Here is a 27,351-nt window from a genome sequence, read left to right on the forward strand (position 1 = left end):
AAGTTTTTGATTGTATTTGTTGACATTCCAAATCTCTTCAGACACCTAATAAAGTATAGCCGCTGTCTTGCCTTCTTTATGACTAAATCAATGTGTTGGGACCAGGTTAGATCCTCAGAGATCTTGACACCCAGGAGTTAAATCAATCGCATAGTGACATATAAAACAGAGCACATAAGGACAGCAGATACATTCTAAAGGATGTTATTAAACAATGGGTTTGTACACCAAACTGATATATGAAAATATTGGAAAAACTAGCCTCTTAAGCTGCATTTAATTTACTGAATGTAAATTTTTGTGCTGTCATGATGGCATTTTTTAATCAAACTTTGATTATTAGAGTTTTTTTGCTGAAATACAGTATCTGCCGACTGTTCACAACAGGAACAGTGCAATGATTGGAACAAAATATCAACTTTTTACAATAACTGAACAAGTGTTCAAACAAGTGGTTACCGAAACCAGTTTGTTTCCTAAAATATAGCTGAGCAAATACAGTCAGCTAGGGCAGTCAAAGAGCATGTTCATTTGATTTCTGGGTATCCGAGACAGTAGTTGAATTGGAATCGGTTTATTATTGCCGCATGTACTGAGATACAGTGAAAGGCTTGTCTTACATACTGTTCATACAGATAAAATCATTACACGGTGCATTTAGACAGAGCAAATTGGAACAAGAAATGCTGAATAAAGTGTAGCAGGTAAAGGGAAAGTGCAGTGCAGGTAAACAATAAGGTGCAAGATCAGAACAAGGTATTTTTGTGCTCAAAGAGTTTATCTTACCATATCAGGGAATCATTTAATAGACTTATTAATGTGGAGTAGAAGCTGTCCTCGACCCTGATGGTACATGCTATCAGTTTTATAAAATCTACTAAAAAAAACCACCCTGTATTGGTATTGGGTTTTCTGACCATGAAATTCTAAACTCAAACTAAGATCTTAAGCCCTATCCAATATAGCTACAGGTACACTCACAAAAGGGAGGTTATGGAGTAGCCCCCTACTCTTTAAAGTCTAGATCATGTCCCTGTTTATCCTCCACTGTGGGCTTAGCTGTCAACACCCACTATCTGAGCGGTGGATCACCCCTCCGTACCAAGGAGCATCTACTTTCAGCGAACAAAGTCGTTTAAACACAGTTCATTAATTTTAGAGATTAATTTTAAATCCAGACAAACTTTTAAAACACATTTAAAACTCACAGAGATTTTCTATCTTATAAAAGATTCCCAAAACACAAAACATTTCCAAAACGCAGGTAAAATTCCTATAGGTTAAGCAGACTTCAACTCATTTTAATGAGTTGCAGATGAATAAGTCATCCATCGCAGACGTTGGAAGTAGAGGAATGATTTTTTGTTCCTTGTCTTTCTGTCATTCTTCTTGATGTTACTTGATCATTCCTAACAAGTCTGACTGCACTGTAACATTTATACTGTTTTTTTTTGTTTTGCTCTTTGGATAACTTCTTACACATATAATATTTTTGCATTTACCTTTCACACTGATGATAGAAACATGGAAAGCCTACAACATAATATAGGCCCTTTGGCCTACAATGCTGTGCGGAACATGTACTTGTCACGTACCCTGTGACTGGGTTACCAAACCAGCAGAAATGGAATGATATGTTGGAGTCTGGTGGTACTGTAACTAAAGGTGTTTATTATTAAACTAAGTAATACAGTATCAAAAATGCAAATATACATATAAAACAGGTTAGCAATGAGAAATATTGAAGTGTAGGAATAAGAATCAAAACCAAGCTCTATCATAGTCTAGGGGTAAATGAATAGTCTTAAGATAATGCAGAGTTCAGTTCAGTTCAGTTTGGGATCAGGTAGTTGCTGTTGTGACGTTGGAGAGAGAGAGAGTGAGAGATGAGCAGCTGCAGCAGGCAAACCTTCCGTTGTCTTCTTGTTCCATTGTACCATTGTGGTCACCGATTATGACCCCTCCGTTCCCAGCCAGACCATTCTTCAGTGGTGGGCTCATCACCCAGGCACGGGTGGACACACACACACAGGCCTCCACCGGCCTGGTATTAAATTTTACATCCTTTTGTCTCTCTCATTATCAGTATGTGTAGCATGGCACCTCTCCCCCTCTTTATCTCTCTCTTGTTAGCAGCATAGTTCACGGGGGTCAACTCTGGACCCCATCTCCCCATGGTTTGCTCATCACACATAACATACTTAATTAGAAATAAGATACATAGAAACATATGAAATCTACAGCACAATACAGGTCCTTTGGCCCACAAAACAGTGCCGAATATGTCCTTACCTTAGAACCACCTAGGCTTATCCATAGCCCTCTATTTTTCTAAGCTCCATACATCCATCCAGGAGTCTCTTAAAAGACCCTATCATTTCCACCTCCACCACCATCACTGGCAGCCCATTCCATGCACTCACCACTCTCTGTGTAAAAGAACTTACCCTTGCCTTCTCCTCTGAACCTACTTCCAAGCACCTTAAAACTGTGTCCTCTCGTGATGGCCGTTTCAGCCCTGGGAAAATGCCTCTGACTATCGACACAATCAATGCCTCTCATCATCTTATACACCTCTCATCCTGTGCTACTGCAAGGAGAAAAGGCCAAGTTCACTAAACCTGTTCTCATAAGGCACGCTCCCCAGTCCAGGCAGCGACCTTGTAAATCTCCTCTGTACCCTTTCCATAGCTTCAATTTTTTTAATGTCTTTTATTACCTCACAGCTCTTAAACTCAAACCCATGGTTGATGAAGACCAATGCTCCATATGCCGCCTCAACCACATAGTCAACTTGCGCAGCAGCCTTGAGTATCCTATGGACTTGGATCCCAAGATCCCTCTGATTCTCCAAACTGTCAAGAGTCTTACCATTAATACTGTATTCTGCCATCATACTTGACCTACCAAAATGAACCACCTCACACTTATCTGGGTTGAACACCATCTGCAACTTCTCAGCCCAGTTTTGCATCCTAACATTGTCCTGCTATAACCTCTGACAGCCCTCCACGCTAACGACAACACCCCAACCTTTGTGTCATCAGCAGATTTACTAACCCATCCCTCCACTTCCTCATCCAGGTCATTTATAAAAATCATGAAGAGAAGGGGGTACCATAGAACCATAGAACACTGCAGCACAGTACAAGCCCTTCAGCCCTCCATGTTGTGCTGACCCATATAATCCTTTAAAAAGTACTAAACCCACACTACCCCATAACCCTCCATTTTTCTTTCATCCATGTGCCTGTCCAAGAGGCTCTTAAATACCCCTAATGTTTTAGCCTCCACCACCATCCCTGGCAAGTCATTCCAGGCACTCACAACCCTCTGTGTAAAAAACTTACCCCTGATGTCTCCCCTAAACTTCCCTCCCTTAATTTTGTACATATGCCCTCTGGTGTTTGCTATTTGTGCCCTGGGAAACAGGTACTGACTATCTACCCTATCTATGCCTCTCATAATTTTGTAGACCTCGATCAAGTCCCCTCTCATTCTTTTACGCTCCAAAGAGAAAAGTCCCAGCTGTGCTAACCTTGCTTCATATGACTTGTTCTCCAAACCAGGCAACATCCTGTAAATCTCCTCTGCACCCTCTCCATAGCTTCCACATCCTTCCTATAATGAGGTGACCAGAATTAAACACAATACCCTAAGTGCAGTCTCACTAGAGATTTGTAGAGTTGCAACATGACCTCTCTACTCTTGAACTCAATCCCCCTGTTAATGAAGCCTAGCATCCCATAGGCCTTCTTAACTACCCTATCAACCTGTGCAGCGACCTTGAGGGATGTATGGATTTGAACCCCAAGGTCCCTTTGTTCATCCACACTCTTAAGTAACTGACCATTAATCCAGTACTCAGTCTTCTGGTTTGTCCTTCCAAAATGCATCACCTCACAGTTGTCTGGTTTGAGCTCCATCTGTCATTATTCTGCCCAACTTTGCACCCTGTCTATATCCTCTTGTAACCTTCGACAACCTACAGCTCCATCCACAACTCCTCCAATCTTCGTGTTATCCGCAAACTTACTCACCCATCCTTCCGCCTCTACATCCAGATCATTTATAAAAATCACAAATAGCAGGGGTCCCAGGACAGATCCCTGCAGCACTCCACTAGTCACCAACTTCCAGGCAGAATACTTTCCTTCCACAACTACCCTCTGCTTTCTTCCTTTAAGCCAATTTTTTTATCCAAATAGCCATGGTTCCACTTATCCCATGCCTCGTGACTTTCTGGATGAATCTCTCGTGAGGGACCTTGTCAAATGCTTTGCTAAAGTACATGTAGAACACATCCACTGCTATACCCTCATCAATTTCTTTTATTACCTCTTCAAAAAACTCAATCAGGCTCATGAGGCATGATGTTCCCTTCACAAAGCCATGTTGACTATCCATGAGTAGACTGTACTTCTCCAAATGCTCTATCCTTAAGAATCTTTTCCAGTAGTTTGCAGACCACCAACGTAAGACTCACTGGTCTATAGTTCCCAGGTTTCTCCGTATTACCTTTTTTAAACAAGGGAACTACATTTGCCATTCTCCAGTCCTCCGGCACTTCCCCTGTAGCCAAAGAGGATTCAAAGATCATAGCTAATGCTCCTGCGATCTCTTCTCTCAATTCCCACAACAACCTGTGGTGTATCATATTCGGCCCTGGGGATTTATCAATCTTAATGTTTTTAAGAAGATCCAGCACTTCTTCTTCCTTAATCTCCACACTGTCCAGCACACAGGCCCGCTCTACTTCAACCTCATCCTGATCACGATCCTTTTCACTTGTGAATACTGAAGCAAAGTACCAGAATAGATCCCTGAGGCACACCACTGATCACTGACCTCCATGCAGAATATAACCTGTCTACAACCACTTCTGTGGGTAGGTTATTTCTGGATCCACAAAGCATGGTCCCCTTGGATCCCATGCCTCCTTACTATCTCAATAAGCCTTGCATGGAGTACCTTATCAAATGCCTTACTGAAATCCATTTACACTACATCTACTGTTCTACCTTCATCAATGTGTTTAGTCACATCCTCAAAAAATTCAGTCAGGCTCGTAAGGCATGATCTGCCCTTGACAAAGCCATGCTGACTATTCCTAATCATATTATGCCTCTCTAAACGTTCATAAATCCTGCCTCTCATGATTTTTCCATCAATTTACTAACCATTGAAGACTCACTGGTCTATAATTTTCTGGGCTATCTCTACTCCCTTTCTTGAATAAGGGAATAACATCTGCAACCCTCCAATACTCTGAAACCTCTCCTGTCCCCATTGATGATGCAAAGATCATTGCCGGAGGCTCAGCAATCTACTGCCTCACCTCCCACAGTAGCCTGGGCTACATCTTGTCCTATATTGGTGACTTATCCAACTTGATGCTTCCAATAGCTCCAGCACATCATGTTTCATAATGTCTATATGCTCAAGCTTTTCAATCTGTTGTAAGTCATCGCTTCAATTGCCAGGATCCTTTTCTGTAGTGAATGCTGAAGCAGCTGATCTGAAAGCTTCTGGGGACAGAGTTCCTAGGTACCCATAATTAATGCTGGGAATTCTGACTCTGAGTACACAACCCTTCCAACTATTGACAGATCAGTTATGTGATGTGCTATGTGATGGTATCAATCTGGTCTGCAAGCTTCCTTTCTAAGCAAATTCCTTGTCTGGTTCGATCCAAGTTCAATTAGTACAACATCGTTGACTTCCATTACATCTAGCCCAGTTCTGGGGGCCAGCATCCTGTGTTCGATAGACAGTGCTGTTTTATTTGGAAAGTAGTCCTTTTAACTTCAAACCAATTATTGCTTGCTACTTACTTCAAAAACCAAAGACAGGTTCTTGTTTAAGACAATGAATATTGGTTAGAAATTTAACATACTCAGAACAACTCTTTGATCTCTAGAAGCTCACAGCTGCAAGGTTAGAAAGCTGAAGTTGGCAAAAAGGCTGACTGGCCCTGGACAGTGATTATACATCACAAAACAATGTCACTTTATATGCATAGAGTCTATGTATATAACAGCACTTGTACATTATGTTTACCAGATTGTTTTTATTTTTATATATCATGTCTTTTAGTTTGTTATTTTTGTGTTCTTTATGTTTTTTATGCTGCATCAGATCCAGAGTAATGATCATTTCATTCTCCTTTACATTTGAGTACTCAGGAATGACACTAAACATTCTTGAATCTTACATCTTCCGTCTGAAGGAAGAGGGGAGAAGAGAAATTACTTGGGCTGGGTGGGATCTTTGATAATGCTGGCTGCTTTACCGTGGCAGCAAAGTGTACAGAGAGAGTCAGTGGAGGGGAGGCTGGTTTATATGTTGTGCTGAGCTGCATCCACATCTCTGTTGCTTCTTGTTGTCATGGGCAGAGCAGATGCCCCATTGTGCATCCATACAGGATGTTTCTCGTGGGGTTAAATTGATAAGGGCTGATGGGGATGTGTCAAATTCCTCTTGCTTCTTGAGGATATCAAGGAGTTGTTGAGCTTTCTTGGCCATGGTGTCTACATGGTTGATTCAGGTCAGGCCATTTGTGATATTCACTCTCTGGAATCTGAAACTCTCCACCCACTTGACACCACTGATATAGGTAGGACTTCGGTCACTTCCCCCTTCCTAAAGTCAATGACCAACTCTTTTGTTTTGCTGACACTACAGGAAAGATCATTGTCATGACACCATGTCACTAAACACTATACCTCCTTCCTGTACTCCAACTCTTTGCTATTTGAGATACAACCCACTATGGTGGTATCATCTGCAAATTTGTCAATGAAGTTAGAACAGAACCTGGCCATAGAGTCATGTGTGCACAGGGAGTAAAATAAGGGGCTGAGGCCACAACCTTAAGGAGCAACAGTGTTTAGAATAATTGTGGTAGAGATGTGGCTGCCTATCCTTACTAATTGCCGTCTGTTGGTCAGGAAGTCAAAGATCCATTTGCAGGGGTAAATGTTGACCCCAGAGTTCAGAGTTTGCAGATGAGTTTGCTTGGCGTTATAGTACTGAAGGTGGAGCAGTAGTTAATAAACTACAATCTGACAAAGGTGTTTTTATTGCCCGATACTCCAGAGATGAATGTAGGATAGGAGATGTTATCCACTGTTAACCTGTGTTGGCAGTGGGTAAATTGTAATGGGTTGAGGCTGTAGGGAAAGTTTGACTTAATAAATACCATGACCAGCCTCTCAGAGCATCTATGATAGTGGATATTAGAATTACTGAGTGGTAGTCATTAGGCATATTGCCATGTATTTCTTGGACTCATGGTTGATAATTGCCTTCTTAAAGCAGGTGGGAACAACAGAAAGAAGCAGGGAGAGGTTAAAAATGTTTGCAAATACCCCCACCAGCTGTCTGCTCAGGATCTAAGTACACATCCAGGGACACCATCTGGGCCAAATGCTTTCCACAGGTTCATTCTCCAGATGGCTAATCTAATACCTGCAATGGTGACTGTGGGTTCAGCTGCACTGTCAAGATGTGTGGTGATGTACTCATACCCTTCTGTCCAAAACAAAGCACAGAATGTGTTCTAAACACATCAGGAAGGGAAATGCTGTTGTCAGCAATGCTGTCCGATCTAATTTTGTTGCCTTTTAAGCATGTAAGCCCTGCCATAATTGACAGCTGTGTTGGAACTCAATTTTTGTCTGGTACAGTTACTTGTCATCTTTAATAGCTTTTCAGAGGTCATATTTTGGTTTCTCGTAAAGGTCAGGTTTAGTTGATTTGAATGTGGCAGAGCTGAAGTTTTAGTAGGGTTGGATCTCCCAGTTCATTTGTGGATTTTGGTTTATCCTTTTTGGTACAGTCCTTAACATGGTGTCTGAAGGAAGAGAAGCTGGTGCAGTTACTATTACAAGAGAGAAGGTGCTCAAAATGCTTAAAGACTTAAAGGTACATAAGTAACCCAGACCAGATGAACTGCACCCTAGGGCTCAAAGGTAGCATTAGAGATTGTTATGGCATTAGAAATGATCTTTCAAAAATCATTGGACTCAGGCATAGTGCCAGAGGACTGGAAAATTGCAAATGTCACTCTGCTCTTTAAGAAAGGAGGAAGGCAGCAGAAATGAAATTATAGACCAGTTAGCCTGACCTCAGTAGCTGGGAGGATGTTAGAGTCAATTGTTAAGGATTAGGTACTGGAGTACTTGGTGACATAGGACAAGATAGGACAAAGTCAGCATAGTTTCCTTCAGGGAAAATCCTGCCTGATGAACCAGTTGGAATTCTTTGAGGAGATTACAAGTAGGATAGATAAAGGGGATGCAGTGGATGTTGTATATTTGGACTTTCAGAAGGCTTTTGACAAGGTGCCACACATGAGGCTGCTTACCAAGTTAGGAGCCCGTGGTATTATAGGGAAGTTACTAAGATGGTTAGAGCATTGGCTGATTAGAAGAAGACAGTGAGTGGGAATAAAAGGACCCTTGTCTGGTTGGTTACCAGTGACTAGTGGTGTTCCACAGGGGTCGGTGTTGAGACCACTTCTTTTGATGCTGTATATAAATGATTTAGATGATAAAATAGAAGGCTTTGTTGCCAAGTTTGCAGATGATATGATGATTTGTGGAGGGGCAGATAGCGTTGAGGAAACAGGCAGGATGCAGAAGGACTTAGACGGTCTAGGAGAATGGACCAGGTAGTGGCAAATGAAATATAACGTTGGAAAATGTATGGCCGTGCCCTTTAGTAGTAGAAATAGATGCACGGACTATTTTCTAAATTGGGAGAAAATCCAAAAATCTGAGATGCAAGAGGCCTTGGGAGTCCTTGTGCAGAACACCCTAAAGGTTAACCTGCAGCTTGAGTCAGTGGTGAGGAAGGCAAATGCAACGTTAGCATTCATTTCAAGAGGTCTAGAATACAAGAACAGGGATGTGATGCTGAGGCTTTATAAGGCACTGGTGAGGCCTCACGAGTGTTGTGAACAGTTTTGGGCTTCTCATCTTGGATGAGATGTGCTGGCATTGGAGAGGGTCCAGAGGAGGTTCACAAGGATTATTCCAGAATACGAGGAATGTTTGATGGCTCTGGGTCTGTACTCACTGGAATTTAGAAGGATGAGGGGTGATCTCATTGAAACCTTTCAAATGTTGAAAGGACTAGACAGAGTAGATGTGGAAAGGATGTTTCCCATGTGGGAGAGTCTAGGACAAGAGGACACAGCCTCAGGATAGAGAGCCACGTCCAATCAAAACAGAGATGCAAAGAAATTTCTTTGGCCAGAGGATGGTGAATTTGTGGAATTTGTTGCCACATGCAGCTGTGGAGGCCAGGTTGTTGGGTGTATTTAAGGCAGAGATTGATAGGTTCTTGATTGGACATAGCATCGAAGGTTATGGGGAGAAGGCGGGGAAATGGCATTGAGGAGGAGAGAAAAAGGATTAGCTATGATTAAATGGCGGATGATACTCGATGGGCCAAATGGTCTAATTCTGCTCCTATTTCTTAAGGTCTTAAAAATCGGTAATGCAACTGTCTATGTTCTCTGCACTTGGGCCCACTTGACACAATATGTAGATAAGCCTACAAGAAGAGAGGCTGTACTTGATCTGGCATTCGGAAAGAACCTGGTCAGGTGTCAGATCTCTCAGTGGGAGAGCATTTTGAAGATAGTGATTATAATTCTATCTCCTTTAGCATAGCATTGGAGAGAGATGGGAACAGACAAGTTAGGAAAGCATTTAATTGGAAGTAAAGAGCAATATGAGACTATCAGGAAAGAACTTGGAAGCATAAATTGGGAACAGGTGTTCTCTAGGAAATACATGGAAGAAACGTGGCAAATGTTCAGGGCATATTTGTGTAGAGTTCTGCACAGGTACGTTCCAATGAGACAGGGAAAGGATGGTAGGGTACAGGAACCGTAGTGTACAAAGGCTATTGTAAATCTAGTCAAGATGAAAAGAAGAGATTACAAAAGGTTCAAAAAACTAGGCAATGATAGAGATCTGGAAGATTATAAGGCTAGCAGGAAGGAGTTTAAGAAAGAAATTAGGAGAGCCAGAAGGGGTCAAAAGAAGGCCTTGGTGGACAGGATTAAGGAAAACCCCAAGACATTCTACAAGGATGTGAAGAGCAAGAGGACAAGATGTGAGAGAATAGGAGTGACAATCAAGAGTGACAGTGGAAAAGTATGTATGGAACTGGAAGAGATAGTACAGGTACTTAATGAATAATTTGCTTCAGTATTCACTAAGGAAAAGAATCTTGGTGATTGTAGGGATGACTTACAGTGGACTGAAAAGCTTGAGCATGTAGATATTAAGAAAGAGGATGTGCTGGAGCATTTGGAAAGCATCAAGTTGTATATGTCACCAGGACTTGATGAGATGTACCCCAGGCTACTGTGGGAGGCGAGGGCAGAGATTCCTCAGCCTCTGACGATGATCTTTGCATCATCAATGGGGATGCAAGAGGTTCCAGAGGATTGGAGGGTTGCAGGTGTTGTTCTATTATTCAAGAAAGGGAGTAGAGATAGCCCAGGAAATTATAGACCAGTGATTCTTACCTCAGTGGTAGGTAAGTTGATGGAAAAGATCCTGAGAGGCAAGATTTATGAACATTTGGAGAGGCATAATATGCTTAGGAATAGTCAGCATGGCTGTGTCAAAGGCAGGTTGTGCCTTATGAGCCTGATTGAATTTTCTGAGGCTGTGACTAAACACACTGATGAAGGTAGAGCAGTAGATGTAGTGTATATGGATTTCAGCTAGGCATTTGATAAGGTACCCCATGCAAGGCTTATTGAGAAAGTAAGGAGGCATGGGATCCAAGGGGATCTTGCTTTGTGGATCCAGAATTGGCTTGCCCACAGGAGGCAAAGAGTGGTTGCAGATGGGTCATATTCTGCATGGAAGTCAGTGACCAATGCTGTGCCTCAGGGATCTGTCCTGGGACCCCTACTCTTTGTGATTTTTATACATGACCTGGAAAAGAAAGTGGAGGGATTGGTTCATAAATTTGCTGATGACCAGTTCTTGGAAATGTTTTAAGTTGCTTGGAAGTAGGTACAGAGGTGTAAGTTTTTTTACGGAGAGAGTGGTGAGCGCATTGAATGGGCTGCCGGTGACAGTGATGGAGGCAGATACGATAGAGTCTTTTAAGAGACTCCTGGACAGGTATATGGAGCTTAGAAAAATAGAGGGCTATGGGTAACCCTAGGTAATTTCTAAGGTAAGGACATGTTCGGCACAGCTTTGTGGGCTGAAGGGCCTGTATTGTGCTGTAGGTTTTCTATGTTTCTATGTTTCTAAGCCTTGGTTAGTAAGTTTGCAGATGACACTAAAATGTGTGTAATCATGGATAGTGAAGATAGCTATCTAGAATTAGATGGTATCTTGGTCAGCTGGGTAAGCAGGCTGGGGAATGGCAAATGGTTTAGTTCAGATAGGTGAAAAATATTGTATTTTGTTAGGACAAAGGGGTAGGACTCTCACAATGAATGGTAGAGCCTCCAGGAGTGTTGTAGAACAAAGAGTCCTCGGATTACAAGTACATGATTCACTAAAAGCAGTATCTCAGGTGGGCAGGATGGTGAAAAAGAGCATTTAGCATGATAGCTTTCATCGGCTCGAACATTCAGTATGGAAGCCAGGATGTTATATTGCAGTTGTGTACCGTATTGCTGCCGCAAAATAAACTTCACAGCGTAGGTGAGTGATAAACATAGTTTTCATTCTGATTTGGAGTAATGCTTTTAAATGTGGTCACCCTGCTATAGGAGAGATGGTATTGATCTGGAAAGGGTGCAGGGAAGATGTACAAGGATGTTGTCAGGATTTGTGTGACTGACATAGAGAGAGCTTGAGCAGGCTAGGACTTTATTCTCTGAAGTGTAAAAGAATGTGGGGTGATCTTCCAGAGGTATATATAGTCATGAGGGCATAGAGATGATGAATGCATATAATCTTTTACTCTAGGTTAGTGAATCAAGACATAGAGGGCATAGATTTAAGGAGAAAGGGTAACACACACAAAATGCTGGAGGAACTCAGCAGGCCAGGCAGCATCTATGAAAATAAAATACAGTCGGCATTTCAGGCTGCGGCCCTTCAGCAGGTTTTGGGTGTCAGCCCAATGTGTCAACTGTATTTTTTCTCCATAGACACTGCTTGGCCTGCTAAGTTCCTCCAGCATTTTGTGTGTGTGTTGCTTGGATTTCCAGCATCTGCAGATTTTCTCTTGTTTGTGATAGGAGAAAGGGTATCTAGGCTGAATTGATGTATCTGAGACAAAGTGCTTGCTTCCTTCCGTATGAGTCTGTTTCTGTGATCTTATTTTTACTACAGCAATCTGTCCATCTACATCTCTTCCCTGTAATATGATGTTACATCTATACTCTGAGATAACTTTCTAAGTTCAGTTCTTTCCTTCATTTTTGACCTTCTATCTTCCCGTCTGGCAAGATTCTGAACAACTCTCTTAGGGTATTAAAATCCTTGCATTTTCTGAGGCTTCAATTTGGTAAGTTAAGAAGATGAACCTTATGCACAAATATAGTTATTTTACTAAAATATTCCATTCTACAGTTTGGAGATGAAACAAATGGAATATGGAAGAAATATCCAGATCCAAAGTTTAATCACACAGCAGAGCAGCGAAAGGAAGAAACTCCGTCATCTTGGACTGACAGACTTTTAAAATGTGGCTATCAGAATCACAGCTTCACCCCTGAAGAAAGATCAGAGGGTGTGGTTCTGATCAAAATGATTGAATGGCCAAAGCCTCCCAGACCTAATGTGCCTTTTCAGAAAAGCAGTGACCCATCACGTGCATATTTTGTTATTTTAAATTCTGGAAAGACTTTCTATGTTGGAGATCAGTTACAGGTGATGGTGCGTATGTACGATTTTGAAGGAAATCCGAAGCAATACGGGGGTGACTATCTCCAAGCCCGGATCCACACTCCAGAGTTGAAAGCCGGTTCAGCAGGAACGGTTATAGATCTCCAAAATGGAACTTATCACATCAATTTTACCTTATTCTGGCCAGGAGAAGTTCACGTGTCTGTTTCTTTGGTTCATCCCAGTGAAGGGGTTCAAGCCCTTAAAAGAATACGGAAGGAAAACCCAGACAGAGTGTATTTTAAAAGCACTTTCAAATCGGGGAATACCTCGCAGATCACTGTGTGTAATTTCTGTTTGTCTCAAACTAAACCGCTCTGTAACTTTACTGATCTCAGGACTGGGGAGCCCTGGTTCTGTTACAGACCAGAGAAGCTTCCCTGCTCATCTCGTGTCAACCATGCGATGGGAGGTTATAAGAAGAACCTCTTAATTGGAGAAGAATTGCATTATTTTCAAAGGTATGGAAATCATTCTCATTCGATACTGGCATTCATTTTCTTCACATCTATAAACTGATTTCATAAACTAATCAAATTAATTTCTTTAAAAGAACAGTGTGATTCATCTCTGTAAACTGAAACCATCCATCTGGCTGAAATTCTCATTGAGCTTAAGGAATACAAGGGGTGGCAGGTGCTGCAAAGATATTGAACTGTCGATGCTGATGCAGGGTCTCGGCCTGAAACGTTGACTAGCCCTCTGCCTCCACAAATGCTGCTTGGCATGCCCACATCCTCCAGCTGTTTAGTTTTTGCTTTCTTTTATCCCTTCTGAGGATGGGAGATTATTGTTGATCTGGAAGTATAAGCACTTAATACGGGAAACCTCCAAAACTGTGGTGGTAGTGGGCATAATCACACTCAGATCACGCCAATCTGCCTACCACGAAATGTTGTAGATGGTCTATAAAAACCAATTTCTATTGGAGCCTGCTAATGTCTGACCTGTTGCAAGATTCATGTGGTAATCCTGTAGTCTGAAACCCAAGCAAGACTTGGTTCCACTGCCAGCCTTTGGGCATTGGTGGTTTGGTTATTCGTAAATAGATGTATCTTAGCAGAAATACCCATGACGCCTTTCATCACTAGTGACAATTCACAGAATAAAAAACTGACCGTGTAGTAAATCACATACATGTGATTCTGCAGATGCTGGAAATCCAGAGTAACACACACAGAATTCTGGGAGAACACAGCAGGTCAGGCAGTGTCTATGGAGTGGAGTAAACAATCATCATTTCAGGCTGAGACCATTTATCAGGACTTTCTATCCCTGTCCAATGCCTCGGTAAATCTCATGAAGTTGTGGTCACTGACTCTGAATTGCTTTTCCACTGAGAGATCTCCCACCTGACCAAATCTACTATGGCCGCCTCTATCAGCCTGTATATATAATATGCAAGCAGTCCTTTCTGGATGCATCTAACAAATTCCACCTTATCTAAACACTAAGGTGCTGTCAATTAATATTAGGAAAGTTGAAATCACCCATGACAACAACCATGTTACTTTTGCAATTTTCAAAAATCTCTCTCCTGATCTGGACTTAGTGTCTCTAGTGTTATTGGATAGCCTATGAATGCTCCTAGTAGAGTGATTGCTCCCTTCATATTCTTTACTTCCACCCACACTGACTCAGTGGACATCCTCCCTTTCTGCAGCTTTGAAACTATCCTTGATTAGCAATGCCATTCCCCATCTCTTTTACCTTCCTCCCTTTTGAAACAGCTAATTTCCGGAACATTCAGTAGCCATTTCTGACCTTTTGACAGCCAAGTCTCTGTAATGGCCTTAACATTGTAGCCCCATGTATTAATCCATGCTCTAAGTTCATTACCCTTGTTCCTCATATTTCTGTCACTAAAATAGACACATTTCAACCCATCCAACAGACTGCATTAATACCCTATTCACTGCCTATCCTTCCTCACAATCGCTCTGCACACTGAATCTACCTTTACAACAACTGCCCCATCCTCTAACTTATCATTCAGTTTCCCATCCCCCTACCAAACTCGTTTCAACCCTCTCCAACTGCTCTAGCAAACCTGTCTGCAAGGATATTGGTCCTCCTCGAGTTCAGAAGTAACCTTTCCTTTTCATACAGCTCATACCTTCCCCTGAAGAGAACCCATGATCCACAAGTCTGAAACCCTGTCCCCTACACTAGTTCTTCAGCCACATACTTATTTGCCAAATCATCCTACTTTTACCCTCACTGACACATGGCAGAGGCAGCAATCTAGAGATTGTCATCCTTGAGGTCCTGCTTTTCAAGTTCTTCCTTAGCTCCTCATATTATTTCTTCAGGACCTTATCCCTTTTCTTAGTTATGTCATTGGTACCACAACTTCTGGCTTTCACCCACCCCCTTGAATTAACAATCAGTTGTTGCTGGCTCTGTCTTTGGGTAACAATATGCTCAAATGATGAACTATCCTCTTTTATCTCTATGCTTCCTACAAAATTAAACATTTATATGTCACATTTCATGGGTGCAGTAGATTAAGAAATAATAATATATTTTCAGTCAGAAAAATATCAAGAGGCCAATATTACCCAAAGATCAAGGTTATGTAATTGTAAAGCCTTCACCTCATTCAGGTAAGATAATACTAATATACTGACTTAACAAATTAGAGATTTGTGTATGAGGGATTATGTTAGTAATGTTGGGAGTAGTTCTTCCATGCTGAAGATTCTCTTATATCCTAAACTGAATTTAATACCTTACATAGATTTTTATTAATTTTAGGAACATATTAGAAACAAATACTGTATTTTGTTTGTTGCAACATGAATTTACTTGGTTGGTCAATACAAATAGGATTGTGTTGATGAATTTGCTTTTCTTAATGTGGAAAATTCTCAAGTGCTTGAAGCTCCACATGTTATCCTGATCCTAATTTTTAATTTAAATAAGTTGTCTGAATATCTATGCTGTCTATGAAGTATGAAGGAATACTGCACTTTTGCAGATGCTATGCATTGAACTGGGGCTGGCTCTATCTCCTCAGGTAATTTTGGCATCCCAAAGCATATGTTCAAATAGGAGGAGGGGAATGATTGTTCAGACACTTTCAGCCAGCATTACTCTGACAGATTGTTTGGTCATTATTAGAATACATTTGTTGGTCTTTGCCAAATTAACTCCAAAATTTCTCATTTTACAATGGTGATTGCACCCTTTTTAAAGTCCCTACATTGGCTTTAGATTGCTCTGAGAGACACTGAAGTGAACATGAAAGATGCATTTGAAATTCATGTCATTTTTTTTACTACATTGACATATCAAGCACAATTTTTAGGAGCTTGTTTACTTTCTATGTTATTCCATCTAAATAATTTCATTTCATTTTCCCACATGTTGTCATTGCTTATATTCCTTCTGGTAGCCCCCAACTTGATGTTATAAAGATCGAGGTCTCGAATTTCTGGTAATTGCTCCCCCTTCACCATTCCCATTTTCTGTTTCCATTTCTCACCTTCTCACCTTGTCTCCTTACCTGCTCATCGTCTCCTTCTGATGCTCCTTCCCCTTACCTTTCTTCCATAATCTTCTATAGTCTCCTATCAGAGCCCTTTATCTCGTTCACCAATCAACTTCCCAGCTCTTCATTGCACCCCTCCCCTTCTCCCGGCTTCACCCATCACCTACCACCATGTACTTCTTCCTCCCCCCTCCCCACTTTCTTACACTGACTTCTCCACTTCCTTTCTAGTCCTGAAGAAGGGTCTCAGCCTGAAACATAGACTGTTTACTCTTTTCCATAGAAGCTGCCTGGCCTGCTGAGTTCCTCCAGCATATTGTGTGTGTGTGTTGGTTTGGATTTCCAGCATCTGCAGATTTTCACATGATTTTCATTACTAATTTTCTGTCTAATATTCTCTTGAAGTTTGACATTAATGCTTTTAAACAGTGGATTATAAATCAAAGGCATTGTACTTAAATTTCTCTCTCCTAATTTCTAGGCAAAAATCTCAGTGAATGTCTCCCTGGCAAGCCATTCCTTTCACCAGCTGGATTTTATTATCAGGATAAATGGATATCAAAGACCTGTAGACTTCAAAACTTTGACACGCCAGCAAATGTTATCAGCTGTCTTCGTGGGAAAGTTGTTTATATTTTTGGAGATTCCACTATACGCCAGTGGTTTGAGTATTTGATACATTTTGTACCAGGTCAGGATTCCCATTTCTCATTATTCATTGTAGTCTAATGCTTTAAGCTTTATATTTACTCCAATTCATAATCAAGTCTGTGTTCTTCTCGTGCAACTTACACTTTCTTGCACATGAACATTTTATGCTTCTTGAGGATGAATAGCATTACCATTTCTCCATAAAACACCTGAGCTGCAAGGACATGTAAAATCTCTGAATTATACAAAATAGGCAATAATACTTCCACACAGAAAAAAAACCTGACAAATATTATAATAAAATCCACCAGTTAAAGGTAGACAATTGGAAACTTTGGGTGTGCATGCAAAGACAGCTCATCATGAACCCACCAATCTCAGACTTGCACACTGGGAGGAAAAGCTGTAATAATTCATGGAATTCAAAGTGCTGACAATTATGAGGTATTTTTTCAATAAAAGAAATGTCTTCAGTTTGAGCTTCTCCAAGGACAACCATATTTTTTGCCTGTCCAAATTACATCAATAGATCTTATTTGGTTCTAGCCGGGTAATAGCTCCCAGAAATACTTACAAAGGGCTTAATGTATGATCAGTTGAGAACAATGCTTGAAACAAGTCAATTATGTTCTACTTGCTAAATATACCAATCACAATATCCGGGCTAACAGTAACAGAAAGTAGCAAAGCCTACAAAAAAGTAGTGGATATGGCCCAGTCCATCACATGAAATGATTTTCCACTATTGAGCACGTCTACACAGAGTACTGTTGAGTGAAAGCAGCTTCCATCATCAAGGAACCCCACCATCCAGGTCATGCACTCTTTTCACTGCTGCCATCAGGAAGAAAATACAGGAGCCTCAGGACCCACACCAACAGTTTCAGAAACAGTTCTTACTCCTCAACTTGAGAGGATAACTTAACTCAACTTCACTCACCCCATCATTGAACTGGTCCCATAACCTCTGGAAGCCTTTGCTTTCCTTTTGTGTTTGCACTGTTTGTTGTCTTTTGTATATTGGTTGTTTGTCCGTCCTGTTAGATGCGGCCTTTCATTGATTCTATTGTGTCTCTTGTAGAGGGGTTAGTGGTGGGATGCATTCCGAGAAGATAATCCATCTCACAGTTTTCCATAGCATGAAGCTGTGACCACCTGCACATGCATCAAGAACCTACATTGGAAAATAATGTATTTATTTATTTAGTGCCTTCCCTAAATAAATTCCATGAGAGCAAATTTCCTACTGTACCTCAAAATATTGAATTGTGATTCATAAAGTCTATAAAGACAAATTTACATTATTCCAATGGTTGTAACATGGAGGTCACCTGTGTACTTGGAATTAGAAGAAGGAAAAGTGGTACAAATCATGATTGAAAGCTCTTCATCAGAATGTACGCATCATTCATAACAAGTGATTCTAAATGGGAACCATCTAATAACTTTTACCGGAAGATGATTGTAAAATGATCATTGTTTTTAAATATTCCATGATGCTTAACTTTGAGAGGAGAGAGGCAAAATGTTAAAGATGAAAGAACTCAGAGGAATGGAATATGGGCAGTAGTGGTGAAGAATTATAAATCAGAAAATAAAGTAAATTTAGTTTTGATGGAAAAAAAGTGGGAGGAAACGTTTTGGGTTGAAATGTCATGAAGTCATGATGTCTCCCACAGATGCTGTTCAGACCACTAAGTTCCCCCAGCAGATAGTTTGTTGGAAATGATAATGTAGGGTATTAAATAAATTAGGAAATTGGAGACAGGAAATTGTGACAAAGTCAATACAATAATCATAGGTGACTTTACATATAGACTAGATTTATCAAATTAACAATATAGTATAAGGATGAATTCATAGAGTATAGAACAGATGTCTTCCCACAGCAGTGCAATAAGGAGTCAGTGAAGGAACAGAAACTTTTAAATATACTGTAACACTAAGTATCTGGTGATCTCCCTCTACACCAATGACTGCACCTCCTCCAACCCCTATGTGAAGCTTTTGAAGTTTGCAGACAACACTACTGTCATCGGACTCATCCAGAATAGTGATGAGTCTGCATATCGACAGCAGGTGGACCAACTGGTGCTCTGGTGCAGTCGGAACAATCTGGAGCTGAACACGCTCAAGACAAAGGAGATGATAGTGGATTTCAGGAGATATCCCCCCGCTATGTCTCCCCTCACAGTCCTCAGCAGCCCTGTGTCCACCGTGGAGAACTTCAGGTTCCTGGGAACCACCATCTCTCAGGATCTGAAGTGGGAGCAGAACATCAGCTCCATCCTGAAGAAAGCCCAGCAGCAGATGTATTTCCTGCGGCTCTTGAGGAAATTTGGTCTGCATCAGGAATTGCTGCTGCAGTTCTACACTGCAGTCATTGACTCTATCCTGTGCACCTCCATCATTGTGTGGTTTGGAGCCGCCACCAAGCAGGATAGAACCAGACTACAGCGCACAGTGAGGACTGCCGAGCGCATCATTGGAGCCTCCCTGCCCTCTATTGTGGACCTGTACTCTTCCAGGTTGAAGAAGAGGGCGGGGAACATCATAAAGGACTCCTCCCATCCTGCGGTCTGTTTGATCTGCTTCCATCTGGTAGGCGCTTCAGATCCCTCCAGACTAAGACTAATAGGCACTGGAGAAGCTTTTTCCCTACTGCGGTCACTTGGCGGATAACTGTCAGCTAACTATTACTTGGATTGCACTACCTGTATGTATAATCTATATTTTCATTTATATTTATCATTATTATTGTTATGAGCAGAGAGACAACATCTGCCGGAAGTAAATTCCTTGTATGTGCATAGGTACTTGGCGATTAAAGTCTGTTTCTGATTCTGATTCTGATTCTGATTAAGTAAGCAATTTTAATGCCCTGGTTACGATTTTTCCTGCTGTGCTTTGAGGTATTTCATTTTACTATTTATCTGTAAAACTAGTATGTCCTGCTGGTAGAATGTTTTGGTTTCAGCTAAAGACAAGGAGCCATATTGTTCAACTTAGGAATGTTGTGTCAGCCAATCAGGATGGTAGGATTGGGAGAAGGTTCTAGGGAGAGCTAGAATGAGAGAGATTTGTGATGGACAGTGGTGGGGTTTGTGGTCTTTTGGCAGGAGATGCAGAGAAGAGAAGATCGGGAAGAGGTGATTGGAAGGAGTGTTTTGTGAGATGGAGTCCAAGATGGGAAGCTGTACTGGTGACTGGTAATGAGAATGCAGTGCTGTGAGTAATGGTTATACCCAGCTTTTGGAAGAGATGGGCTTCAACGGTCATGTGCACATTTAGATCTGTCTAACTGTAAAGGGCCCTTTAATTTTATTCTTTATTTTCTTTTTATTAATAACTGTTTGATAAAGCTGAAATTGGTAACATACTTTCATATTTTATGCTAGTGTGTGATTTGTCATTTCTTGGTGATGGTTAATTCCGTATGGGCAATATTTATGCAGCATTAGCTCAAATCCGGGTACTGATAATCAGAATATCCCAACTCCCCTGTTTGGTTAAGCTCCAATCATACAGACTCTAGACTTATATTGTTATAAAGGTGGCCTCTTCACTGCTGACTCACATGGCAGTTAGCAGAGTTAGTTATCACACCAAATTTGTATATGAGCCCAGTGAGAGGGTTACATTTGTGGGAGCTTGTCCAGGATTCGGTGAATAATATGTGAGTGCTGTTTAAGTATTGATTAAGTGGTTTGTGTATTTAAACCTGTGTCAGTGAAAGTGATGAAGGTACTTTATTATAGACGCCACAGGAATAAAGGTATGTTGTGATTTGGAGAGATTATCCACAAATAATACTTGTGTTCTGAGCAGGGTGGATACTCAAAGTCCTGATGAACTGCTAATTAGAGTACGGAGTTCTGTAAAAGTATTGAGGAAAGTCACATTGGTTGAATGGCAGTTAGATCAATTGGCTGGTAAGAATGTCATGTTAATCCAGACTAGTAGTGACGTAACTGAAGTTGCGCTGCCTGGAGAGGGCCATCCTTACTTGTAGTGAAGTGGCCATGTAGCTGAGGGTAAAAACGTTAAAGATGAATTGTAAGTTGCTGAGAGTGAAGACTTTAAAGACAAGTTGATCTCGTTTCTGCAAAGTGAGAGATAGAAGTTGTCTTATGTGAAAGGTGGAATAGGTCCTTGTGCAGCTGAATTAAATTCTGAGCTGGTTTCAACAATTACTATTGATAAATGCAACACATACCTGTGGAGACTCAAAGACCATAGGTTGAGAGTGTTTTCTGGAGTCAAGCCACACAGATGGGAGTTTCGCAGGATGGAGTGAAAAACCTGCAAGCCGAGGTTTCTTGGTTGATGTCGGCTAGTGCTGCCACCAAGCGTGACAAGTCCAATAAGAAAGTGAACCCACCAGTAGGATGTACTAAGCAGAGAGCTGCTGCTGACAGTGGCTCTGAGCAAGGGAAGCGACCAGTATTTTACATTACCACTGTGGTGAGGATGGACATTTCAAGCAGGAGCGCAAAGGACAAGAAAACCTTTGGAAAATAACTTTAAAGTTGCTTAAACAGAAAAGGAAGTCAGGAAGCTTCAGAGAGACCCAGTAAGAGAACAACCTGGCACCTCGAAGAACGGGAGTGCCTCTAGTGTTAAAGCATGTGCGCGTTTTCCATAGTGGGGAAATCAGAGGCAAGACTATGGCAGGATAGAGCTGTGGATCATTTGAGAGCTTCTGGTTGTGCTATTCCAAAGGCATATTGCAACTTAACTGCTCTGGATACAAAGCAGTTGCCTGCCTTGAGTCCTGTGGAATTGGCAGCAGCCCAACCCTTGTACAGTAAAGGTGCCATTTAGTCATCTGTTCCCAAAGGGAGTATGGCCCAACTTGAAAAGACAAAACACCCTACCAATGAGGGAATGGAGCAAGCTGGAGTTGAGGAACCAAGTTTCATACAGGGTCACATCTCCTCCAGATAATCCTTGGTGTTCCCAGTGGTTTCAGGTAAAGATACGGAGCCGTATTGTTCAACTTAGGAATGGTTAGTCAGCCAATCAGAATGGTGGGATTGGGAGAAAGTTCTAGAGAGCTGGGCAGAGAGAGATTTATGATGGACAGTGGTGGGGTTCATGGCCTTTTGGTGGGAAGTGCAGAGGAGAAGGTAAGGAAGAGGCTATTGCAAGGAGTGCTTCACGAGATGGAGTCCAAGATGGGAAGTTCTGTCAGTGATTAGTGATGAGAATTCAAAGCTGTGAGTAATGGCCATACCCAGCTTTTGAAGGAGATGAGGCTCCAATGGTCTTGTGCACATTTAGACTGGTCTAACTGAAATGGGGCCTATTAGTTTTGTTCTTCCTTTTCTTTCTCTCATTATCTGTTTGATAAAGCTGAAATTGGTAAATATACTTTCTTTATAATTTTATGCTGGTGTGTCATTTCTTGGTGATGGGTAATTCTGTAAGGGCAGCATTCACTCAAATCAAGGTTCCGTTAATTGGAACATCCCAACTTTCCTGTTTTGTTGAACCCCAAATCATACTGACCCTAGATGTATATTGTTATAAAGGTGGCCTTCTCACCACTGAGTCACATGGCTGTTTACAGAGTTAGCTACTGAGCCAGGTTTGCATCTGATCCTGGTGAGAGGGTTACACGATGATCATAATATAGAATTTTATATAAAGATCGAAAGTGATTGAACACAATTGGAAGCTGTCTTCTAGCTGAATATAGCAAACTGAACAGAGTCAAGGAAATGTTGGGAAAGGGCTTCACTGACTATTATAGGTTGTCCATGGCAAGAGAAAAAGAATAAACACAAGCAATTTTGTGAATGCTGAATATTCAGAGCAACACACACAAATGGTTGGATGAACTAGCAGGTCTATGGAGGAGAAAGCAGTCGATATTTCAGGTTGAGTCTCTTTATCAAGACTGCAATCGAAGGGAAGAAGCCTTTTTACTGAGAAAGAATTTGCTGCAATGTCTACTTAGGCTGCAAGTAAAGTATTATTTATAAAGAAACAATGGCTAACTTTAAAAAGTATCAGAAATAGCTGACAAGTAATATACAAATATTGAGACAAATAAGCTAGGACAGTGGTAAAGCTTTGGAATGTAAAGGTAATATCGATTCAAATGAAAAGTGTACCCTGCTGAAAAGCAGTAAGTCTGAAGACTGGGGACATTTCAGAAGCCTGCAGAACAATACAGATGGAAAGGAAAAGAGTGTGAGGACTTCCATGTAAAAGTAAAAATGAAAAGATTATCCAAAATTAATATGGTTCCTTTATAAATTGAGACACAAAATATTATACCAGGCATAATGGTGAACTGTAAGGAAGTTAAATAAATATCATGAAATAATGCAAGAGTAGACTCATTTTCATGAATTCTACAGAGCCCCAATGAGACTTTGTGTGGGAAATAGTGTGCGGAGGAAGAAGATACTTGTGTGAGATAGAGTTTAGTGAAGATTCACAATTGATTTCTGGGAGCTTGGATCTGTCATAATAAGAGAGATCATATTGATTAAACCATACTTTTCTGAGTTTAATAGAATGCATGGCTCTGTCATGGCAACACAGAAAATTCTTAGGGACAGTCAGGGTAATTTCAGTGGAGTGTCCATAACCAGAAGTTACTGTCTCAAAACATGGGGCTGGCCATTCAGGACAGAGATGAGAAAACATTTGGTTACCTGGCAGACAGTGAATCTTTGGTTCTCACAAATAGGCTACCCAGAAGAGTTGCAACTCCTCAGATGAAGTGTGTTTTCAAGAAAAAGACCATAAGACATAGGAGCAGAATGAGGACATTTGGCTGCTAGTGTCCCTTTCCGATCATCTTTGGCCAGCTCCCCTCTCATGCCTCTTTCATCCTTCTACTCCACTGTAATACTGATACATTTGACTTCAGCTGCTCCCTCTCAAATAGCAGGACGAATTCTATCATATTATCAGAATCAGAATCAGACTTTAATCGCCAAGTACCTATGCACATACAAGGAATTTACTTCCGGCAGATGTTGTCTCTCTGCTCATAACAATAATAATGATAAATATCAATGAAAATATAGATTATACATACAGGTAGTGCAATCCAAGTAATAGTTATCCGACAGTTAACCGGCAGTTAACTGTTCAGCAAAGTGACCGCAGTCAGGAAAAAACTTCTCCAATGCCTATTAGTCTTAGTCTGGAGGGATCTGAAGCGCCTACCAGACAGAAGCAGATCAAACAGTCCATGTGCAGGATGGAATGAGTCCTTTATGATGTTCCCCGCCCTCTTCTTCAACCTGGAAGAGTACAGGTCCACAATAGAGGGCAGGGAGGCTCCAATGATGCGCTCGGCAGTCCTCACTGTGCGCTGTAGTCTGGTTCTATCCTGCTTGGTGGCGGCTCCAAGCCACACAATAATGGTTCCTCACCTTAACTGATGGTTCCGAGGGCTCCTCAACTTAAGCTCCCTAAGCAAATCCAGCTCATTACGCAACACTCAGTCCAGAACAACTGATCCCCTATTGGGCTCAACCACAAACTGCTCTAAAAGCCATCTCGTAGGTATTCTACAAATTGTCAGTTGTTGCTCCTTTTCACACCTTGGGCAGTATGTTTTGCCATTTCCATAAGACCATAAGACATAGGAGCAGAATCAGGCCATTTGGCTCATCGTGTCTGCTCCACCATTCAGTCATGGCTTATCCTTTACTTTTCCCTCTTCAGCCCCACTCCCCCACATTCTCCACATAACAATAGACAATAGGTGCAGAAGTAGACCATTAGGCCCTTCGAGCCTGCACTGCCACTCTGTGATCATGGCTGATCATCTACTATGAATACCTGGTTCCTGCCTTGTCCCCATATCCCTTGATTCCCCTATCCATAGGATACCTGTCTAGCTCCTTTGATGCAGTGTCCAATCAAGAACCTATGAATCTCCATCTAAAATACACCCAGTGACCTGGCCTCTACAGCCGCCTGTGGTAATAAATTCCACAAAGTCATCACCCTCTGGCTAAAGAAATTTCTCTGCATCTCTGCTTTAAGTAGACGCCCCTTTATCTTGAGGCTGTGTTCTATTGTCCAAGATTGTCCCACCATGGGACAAAATCCTTTCCACATCAACTTTGTCTAGGCCTTACAACATTCTTAAGGTTTCAGTGAGATCCCCCCTCATCCTTCTAAGTTCCAGCGAGTACAGATCCAGAGCTGTCAACCATTCCTCATATGTTAACACTTTCATTCCCGGAATCATTCTTGTGAAAACCCTCTAAATCCTCTTCAATACCCTCATATCTTTTCTTAGATGTAGAGCCCAAATCAGTTCACAATACTCAAGGAGAGGCCTCACCAGTGCCTTATAAAGCCCCAGCATCACATCCCTGCTCTTGTATTCTAGACCTCCTGAAATGAAATCCAAAAAAAGGATGCTTTCATCCCCACCCACTGCCAATGCTATAACCATGCCAGTAACTTTCCGATAATACCATGGTTCCTAACTTGGTAAGCAGCCTCATGTGTGGCACCTTGTTAAAGGCCTTCTGAAAGTCCAAATATTCAACATCTACTGCATCCCCTTTATCTATCCTACTCAAAGAATTCCAACAGATTCAATAGGCAATATTTTCCCTTAGGGAAATCATGCTGATTTTGTCCTATCTTGTCCTGTGTCACCAAGTGTTCCATCCCCTCATCCTTAACAATTGACTCCAACATCATTCCAACCACTGAGGTCAGGATAACTGGTCTATAATTTCAATCCTGCTGCCTTCGTCCTTTCTTTAAGAGTGGAGTGACACTTGCAGTTTTACAGTCCTATGGCACCATGCAATAGTCCAAAGATATTTGAAAGGTCATTACTCATGCCTCCACAATCTCTACCACTACCTCTTTCAGAACCCTAGAGTGCAGTTCATCTGGTCTAGGTGACTTATGTTCCTTTAGGCCTTTCATCTTTTTGAGCCGTCGTTGTCATGACTATCCCTCGAGGTCAAGGATGATGGTCTTCGTTCCATTGATCTATCATGGCCCACAGAGTGAAGACACCTGTGCATGTATTTGTTTAATGTGTACTTGATGTTGCACTCCAAGAAGAACACGATACTTCACAGATCAATCAAATGATTCCAATGGCATGGAAACCACGATGATTGGAGCTGATGAATTTGTTGCAGCCTTCATCTGCCTTTGCAGCCATTGAGTTGGAAATAAACTCATCAGTCTGTTCCACCGTTGAGGTCTTGTTCGGATTGTTCTTTGTCAGGGACCTCACCCTCAACCTTACCGCCATGGGTGACCCTACCAGGAGCGTAGCTCCAGTCGGCATCACTCTCAGAATCTCAGGACCACACAAATTTCTCCACCACAACAAGGTGGCAATCCACGGAGAAGCTTTTTGAGCATCTTCTCCCTTATAATAATAACTGCAATCACTTCTCTTCCTCACCCACTTCAACATTTGGCATATTGCTAGTGTCTTTCACAGTGAAGACGGATACAAAATACTCATTTAGTTCATCTGCCATCTCCTTGTCCCCCATTATTATTTCTCCTGTGCCATTTTCTAGCGGTCCTATATCTACTCTCATCTTTCTTTTATTTTTTTACCTACAGTGGCATGCAAATGTTTGGGAACCCCTGGTCAAAATTTCTGTCACTGTGAATAGTTAAGTGAGCAAAAGATGAACTGATCTCCAAAAGTCATAAAGATGAAACATTCTTTTCAACATTTTAAGCAAGATTAGTGTATTATTTTTGTTTTGTATAATTTTAGAGTGAAAAAATGGAAAGGAGCACCATGCAAAAATTTGGGCACCCCAACAGATTTGAGCTCTCAGATAACTTATACCAAGTTCTCAGACCTTAATTAGCTTGTTAGGGCTATGGCTTGTTCACAGTCATTGTTAGGAAAGGCCAGGTGATGCAAATTTCAAAGCTTTATAAATACCCTGAGTCCTCAAACCTTGTCCCAAAAGCAGCAGACATGGGCTCCTCTAAGCAGCTGCCTAGCACTCTGAAAATTAAAATAAATGATGCCCACAAAGCAGGAGAAGGCTATAAGAAGATAGCAAAGCATTTCAGGTAGCCGTTTCCTCAGTTCGTAATGTAAATAAGAAATGACAGTTAACAGGAACGGTGGAGATCAGGTTGAGGTCTGCAAAAACCAAGAAAATTTTCGGAGAGAACTGCTCGTAGGAATGCTAGAAAGGCAAATCAAAACCCTTGTTTGACTGCAAAAGACCTTCAGGAAGATTTAGCAGACTCTGGAGTGGTGGTGCAGTGTTCTACTGTTATTTTGAAACTGTAAAAGATGGAAATAAAAAAAGTAATCTTGCTTAAAATGTTAAAGAAATGTGT

The 27,351-nt window shown here is 41.4% G+C and overlaps 1 protein-coding gene across 4 annotated transcripts in view; it reads left to right on the forward strand.

The window, feature by feature from the left end:
• Positions 1–27,351, forward strand: part of LOC140727642 (NXPE family member 3-like) — a 129,171-nt gene that overhangs the window by 96,226 nt on the left and 5,594 nt on the right. For all 4 annotated transcript variants that reach the window (XM_073045252.1, XM_073045255.1, XM_073045253.1 and 1 more), the window contains exons 3-5: positions 12,567–13,342; positions 15,414–15,487; positions 16,856–17,065. In XM_073045252.1, the coding sequence (XP_072901353.1) occupies positions 12,567–13,342; positions 15,414–15,487; positions 16,856–17,065 (1,060 nt within the window). The remainder of the gene's footprint in view (positions 1–12,566; positions 13,343–15,413; positions 15,488–16,855; positions 17,066–27,351) is intronic.

This window comes from Hemitrygon akajei, chromosome 5, assembly GCF_048418815.1.
Source record: "Hemitrygon akajei chromosome 5, sHemAka1.3, whole genome shotgun sequence".
In the NCBI taxonomy this organism is placed as follows: domain Eukaryota; kingdom Metazoa; phylum Chordata; class Chondrichthyes; order Myliobatiformes; family Dasyatidae; genus Hemitrygon; species Hemitrygon akajei.